This window comes from Denticeps clupeoides, chromosome 10 (assembly GCF_900700375.1).
Source record: "Denticeps clupeoides chromosome 10, fDenClu1.1, whole genome shotgun sequence".
In the NCBI taxonomy this organism is placed as follows: Eukaryota; Metazoa; Chordata; class Actinopteri; order Clupeiformes; family Denticipitidae; genus Denticeps; species Denticeps clupeoides.
Genome location: NC_041716.1, coordinates 14,153,307 through 14,159,481, shown reverse-complemented (window position 1 = coordinate 14,159,481; position 6,175 = coordinate 14,153,307). Strand labels below are relative to the sequence as shown.

General features: G+C 40.1%; 1 protein-coding gene across 5 annotated transcripts; it reads right to left on the bottom strand.

The window, feature by feature from the left end:
* Positions 1-5,643, bottom strand: LOC114798242 (nuclear receptor subfamily 4 group A member 1-like). 5 transcript variants are annotated; one of them, XM_028993771.1, is made up of 9 exons: positions 5,538-5,643; positions 5,402-5,434; positions 4,681-4,908; positions 4,230-4,606; positions 3,625-3,754; positions 3,366-3,532; positions 3,061-3,263; positions 1,301-1,479; positions 1-623 (listed from the first exon to the last, which is right to left on the bottom strand). In XM_028993771.1, exons 3-9 carry the CDS (start codon positions 4,904-4,906, stop codon positions 370-372), a joined length of 1,536 nt encoding a protein of 511 aa, XP_028849604.1. In that variant the 5' UTR covers positions 4,907-4,908; positions 5,402-5,434; positions 5,538-5,643; the 3' UTR covers positions 1-369. The 5 variants fall into 5 exon arrangements, with proteins under 5 accessions (XP_028849604.1, XP_028849607.1, XP_028849606.1 ...); XM_028993774.1 differs by having other exon boundaries at positions 5,353-5,434; positions 5,538-5,591; XM_028993773.1 differs by lacking the exon at positions 5,402-5,434 and having other exon boundaries at positions 5,538-5,625.
* Between the last annotated feature and the right edge of the window lie 532 nt (positions 5,644-6,175).

The window sequence follows — 6,175 nt, the reverse complement described above, 5'->3', positions numbered from 1 at the left end:
AAGTATTTTTTCCCAAAAACATGTTACAATAAAACATTTATAGTATATTTTCTGTAAGATTTCATGAAAACTGAATCAAAGAATGACATGATGTTAAATTGTCTGTTTTTTATTTTTTATTTTAAAAAGTCATGTGACAAAGCAATAGGAAAATGAAATATTATATTTGTATAAATAATCAACAAAATACTCATGCCCAATTTTCTTGCTCTCCCTGAGAGAGGATATTTTCACAAACAGCACAATCTTGGTCCATGTGACACTGTCCAGTGTGGTACTTTTCTTCACTTGTTTAAGAACCTACCAAACACAAAGCTTCCATTATGATTTGACATCTTTCCTTTAATGTCAATCTTGAATGTCCACATTTCAAAAAGGCAAAATGTGTTTGATTATTTTCTCCAGCAAAGGAGATGGAGGGACATTTCCCTCCAATTTGAGGCTAAAGATATGCAGGAGACCCTGGGTGCTTAGTGTCCTCAGCTCTGGAAGCTTCCCTAGAAGTCTGGACATGTAGCTGGCCTGGGAAGAGGCGGTGGAACTGGACACATGGTCTTTGAGACAAGTGATCAGATGGCTCTGTAACTCTTCCACAGGTTTGGGCTCCTTTAAGCCATGGCGGTCTACAGGCAGAAATTGAGCAGAAGTACAATTTACTGCCAGTGAAAAGTTTCAACACACCTACTCTAAGATTTAGTTAGATTAACATTGTTAGATTTTTATAACAGTTAGATTTTTGTTAACAGGAGTGTTTTTTTTCTTCTGTGACTGCTTTGTACACTATTGGCATCTTCATAAGATGCTCATAAACATGAGTGAACAAAAAGCAACCAACAAGTGTTTAAGGAAAAGTGGTTCAGAGTAATCAGCAGAGTGAGATTCTATCATCACAGCAGAGTTTCACTGCTATGTAGAGCCTAAAATATGTAATTGTGTATATTTTTGTCAACTACGTAACTTCACATGTGTTATTTAATATTTCTGAGTGTTTCTTCTACAATGTAGTCAGAAAAAGAACAACCCTAGTATTGTAGTGGTACTGGGTGGCATGGTGGCACAGCAGTTTGCGACATGGCCTCACACCTCCAAGGTGTGCAAGCACCTTATATATATAGGTGCCAGGGATAAGCAGCGGTGCATGGACAAAAGGACAAATTTGCATGACTTACAAAAAGCAGGAGATTTACTTAGTGACAAAAAGCACAATGACCGCATGGGGAAAAGACACAGGATACATTTAGGATACCGTTATTTATGATTCTTCCATCACAAACAATGAATGACATCAGTGTCATGTCACCTGTGATGATGACAAGGGCAGAAAAGCAGGCAAAGGCTGACACATCTATGCCCATGCGATGAAGGCTCTCGGAGAAATCCATGACAGAGTCTATCCAGTTTCCAAAGCCCTGCCCACATTGTTGTCGATGCAAAACCAAACCATTACAGAGGATGAGCTTGCCAGTTTCTGGGTTTGACCTTCAGGGATACAGAGAACATTCATAATAAGGCAATAGCAACGAACACAGCACATCTCCCTTTACCCTTCAAATCCAAATACACAGACATTGCTTTCAGGTATGTGGAATAAAATGACTTATGCTGGCCACAGCGGTTTTATACCTGGACTTCTTTTTTCCCTTTTATTAATCTCTTGTCTAGAATAATTTCAGTCAAAGTGAAATGGCATATTGCATATTAGTTCTTGCCACTGTTGATGAAGTTTGAATGTTTTTGTTTCAGTACATACGGTGCATCCAGAAAGCACATCGGTTTTTCCACATTTTGTTATGTTACAGACTTTTTCCAAAATGAATTAAATGTATTTTGTTTCTAAATACATTATTTGTTCTACAAACAACACCCAATAATGACAATGTGACAAAGTTTACTTGATTTTTTGGCAAATCTACTGAAAAATAAAAAAAAGAGAAATATATACATAAATATATATATAAATACTTTGTCAATGCACCTTTGGCAACAATTTCAGCCTCAAGCCTGGAAAACTGGCCAGTTTGGCCCATTCCTTTTGGAGCACCTCTTAAACACCATCAGGTTGGATGGGAAGTGTTGGTGCACAGCTATTTTATAAACTCTCCAGAGATGTTCAATCGGATTCAGGGATGGTACTGGCCTGGTGATGAGCGGTTCCTGGTCTCCTCCAAATGTGACACCTGGGATTCTCATCAAAGAGTTCAATCTTTCTCTCATCAGACTAGAGAATTTTGTTTTTCATGATCTGAGAGGAATTCATGAATCTGGCAAACTCCAGGTAGGCTGCCATGTGCCTTTTACTCAGGAGTGGCTTCCGTCTGACCACTCTACCATACAAGGCCTGAATAGTGGATTGCTGCAGAGATAATTGTCCTTCTAGAAGGTTGTCCACTGTCCACAGAGGACCTCTGGAGCTCTGACAGAGTGACTATCGGGTTCTTGGTCACATCCCTGATTAAGGTCCTTCTTCCCCCACTCAGTGTAGGTGGCTGGCCATCCTAGTGGTTTTGAACATTTTCCACTTACAGATGCTGGAGGCCACTGTGCTCAGTGGGACAGCAGAAATGTTTCGGTAACCTTCCCAAGATTTGTGCCTCAAGACAAACCTGTCTTGGAGGTCTACAGACATTCCTTTGCCTTCATGCTTGGTTTGTGCTCTGACATGAACTGTCAACTGTTGAACCTTATTGAAACAGGCGTGTGCATTTCTAAATCAGGTCCAATGAACTCAAATTAAGCTGAAGAATCATCTAAAGAAATTTTTAATAATAATAATAATAATAATAATAATAAAGTGATTTGCTATGAATACTTTCTGGATGCACTGTAATATCCTGTTCACTTTTCATTGCACTGCTGTCCTTGCCTAAGCACAATATCTTCACTCTGTCTACACTGAGCCTCACATTTTCATCTTTCCATACTCTTGGCTCAGATGATAATAAAGTTCACTTTGACTAGGACCTAGCCCTAGTTTCTAGTGTTGCATTCTTATCTGGATGTATCTGTATCTGGATGTATCTGGATGAATGCTGATATCCAAAGGCTGACATGCTGTTGTACCTGTAGGCTAAACGCAGGATGAAGAGCTCCATGAAGGCTGACTCCAGCAGCAGCTCTCTGTCTTCAGGGCACAAAGTGCAAAATCCTGGCAGGTGATCTGCCCATTTCCTGATCACATCCATGGAACTGGTGAGGAGACCATAGAACTGCTGAATATCAATTGGATCCTCCTTCACAGAGCCACTGGCCACTTTCTCCTGATACTGCAAGTAGTTTTCATTTTTTCATGTTAATGTTCCTAACTATCTATCATATACTTGTGGTAAAGTAGTTCAGTTCATTGTCTTGTGAAGCCTTCCTCTTACCTTAGTGTAGTCCAGTTTCCCAGTGACAGGGTTGGAGTTGACGTGGGCTTGGATGAGCGCCGAAAAGATTTTCTCTGAACTGTCTGAGTCTGTAGTCGAGTCCGTGGAGGATTTTAGTTTAGAGGGGAGACGACCCCTTCGGCCTTTCAGATTGTCTCTTCGCACAACTTCGCACAAGGTCATAAGATTAGGTTACGTCACGTCAGTTATAAAATACTTTGGTGTAGAATAAGTACGATGGCTAAAGAAAGCACCTCACCTTCTCTCACCATCCCTACAGCCAAACATTTCTGGAAGCGGCAGAACCGGCAGCGGTTTCGCCGCTGCTTGTCTATTGGGCATTCTCTTCTGTGCAAGCACGTGTACTGAGCATTTCTTTGCACTGTTCTCTGCAAACAGATTAAAAAACACATGCATAACGCTTACATTCAGGATTCAAATCAAGACTTGTTGTAAAGTTAAAATAAAGATTTATAATTCTGATAACCCAGATGACTTGTGAACATTTTGAACAGGACTGAACAAAAAACTATACGACTATAAACTATAAAACTTAAATGCTAGGGGACTAAAAAACATATGGATGGAAGCAGCATAAGAGCATACATAACTGATTAATTCATTTTAACATTTTATTTGTCTAACAAGTTACTTGTGGTATTGTGCTCAATATTAAAGTCTTTCTATATTGTTTCTATATGTTCTGCTACCCTTCGTTGCAAACTATGCTGCATTGCCTTACTGGTTAGTCAAGTTGTCATGTTTTTTTACATGGTAGGAGGTGCTAAGTAACATAGTTCTATAGTGTTAAACAATGCAGCCATTTGCATTTAAAGATTATTTAAAAAAACACATCATTCTTACTTTGAAGAATCCTTTGCAGCCTTCACAGGTTCGAACGCCATAGTGCTGACAGGAGGCATTATCACCACATACCGCACAGCAAACCTCATTTCCCATGATCTTGTAGTGCTTAACAAGCATATGGCTGCCCGTACCGCATTGTTCCTGTTTCGCAGAGCTGTTAGACCCATCCTGCAATGTAGGAAGGTAAGGATTCTCCTCCACCATCTGTACTTGCAGCATCTCATTGACTGTCATTTGTCCAACGCTGGAGAGATTTTGGGTGTGCTGCGGTGTAGGTGTCTGCATCCCCCAAGAGTTCAGGTTTTGGCCACATGAGGTATAGGGAGAGTTCCAGTCCAGGACAGACTGGGTCTGAAAGTAAGAGTCGGACCTGCCTGAAGATGTCACTTGATCAGCGGAGTTCAGTGCAAACAACAGGATATCTTAAAGGACTCCTTAGCATATTCACCTGAGCAGGTAGAGGTGGATTGGGTGGAAGACATGGCTGAGGACATCTGGGATGAATATGTGTCATAATGAGCAACATAGTCCCCCATCAGGGTACTGACACTGGGCAGAGACGTGTCACAGGGGGGGTCATGGAAATCACTACCCTCCAGTAGAGAGTCAATGTCAGAACTAAAGGTAAGGTTCTCATAGACCTGAAGTTGGTGCTGGGGTTGCACACAGGCCATTTCTGTAGGATACACAATATCATGTAGAGAAACATCAGCTTTACTCTCTGATGCCGCTCAGTCCAATCATCAAAAGGCAATACACACACACACACACACACACACACACACCACACACACACACACACACACACACACACACACACACACACACATATATATATATATATATATATCCTTAAACATAATACAGTCCCAAAATACATAAAAATAAAATATATAATTTAATTGATCAACATTGAAGTACATAAAACTATCTTAATGGAACAACTAGCTGGATACTACAGGTCAAGCTTTATCACAATGGACAACAGACTTTTCACAAGATATATAAAAGTCTGTTTATAGCCAGGCATTCATGTGATTACACATTAATTTCCACATTCATTTCTGTAAGTAGCAGCCATGTAGAGAGCAAAAAAGCAATAAATAAAAGAATAAATCACCATAAATTACATGTGTTTCTGCACACAGACATTAAACTTGTAAGTCTACCTGTTGCACGGTCAGCAGTCCACCCCAAAATTCCTAACAACAGTAATAGTAGCTGTTATTATTACTAAAATGATCATTGCACCTAGCAGTGTAACATAGTGACTGAATAAAAAGCAGCACTGAAATAGACACATACCTGTGTTGTATTATGTACAATTTTGTATAAAAGTTGGTCAGTCCAAGCTCTGGTACACATCTAGCAGTGCATGCAATCCAAATCACTGAACATATTTATAGCACTGAATTTACTAAGCAGTCACAACACAGGCACCTCCTTTTCTGGGAGGTCTATCCAACAAACATGGGCTTGCTGTGGGTGGAGCACTTCACAGGAATTTCTTTTTAACAATTATGAGAATGCTGAGTAAATTACTACTTCATAGAAAGAGAAAGCACATTGTGTTCCAAATGCTGAAAAAAAAAGGATCACAGAGTTCACGTAGTAAGATTTTAGGAACCACAAGCAAACCAGTTTCTGAAAAAGTGAGCCAGTATTGTATTTCAAAAATACTATAAAGCATAAATCATGTTTATGAAGACGTGGATCTGCAGGCCTTACTGGACCAACAAACAACGAAACACTCACCCACTCACTCACTCACTCACTCACTCACTCACTCACTCACTCACCCACTCACTTTCTATAATCGATCATTCCTAAACAGGGTCAAGGCTGCTGGGGTCCATGCAAGGATATAAGGCTCAGGGTGAGGACACAACCTGGCCAAGGCCCCAGAGGTTAATTTACCAGATTTATATAATTCCAAATAGCAA

Coding starts and splice junctions, on each gene's coding strand:
- LOC114798242 (XM_028993771.1), bottom strand. CDS start 4,906: ATGGCCTGTGTGCAACCCCAGCACCAACTTCAGGTCTATGAGAACCTT. Junction 3,755..4,229: donor GCTGCAAAGGATTCTTCAAA/GTAAGAATGATG, acceptor ATCTGTTTGCAG/AGAACAGTGCAAAGAAATGC. Junction 3,533..3,624: donor TGTAGGGATGGTGAGAGAAG/GTGAGGTGCTTT, acceptor CCTTGTGCGAAG/TTGTGCGAAGAGACAATCTG.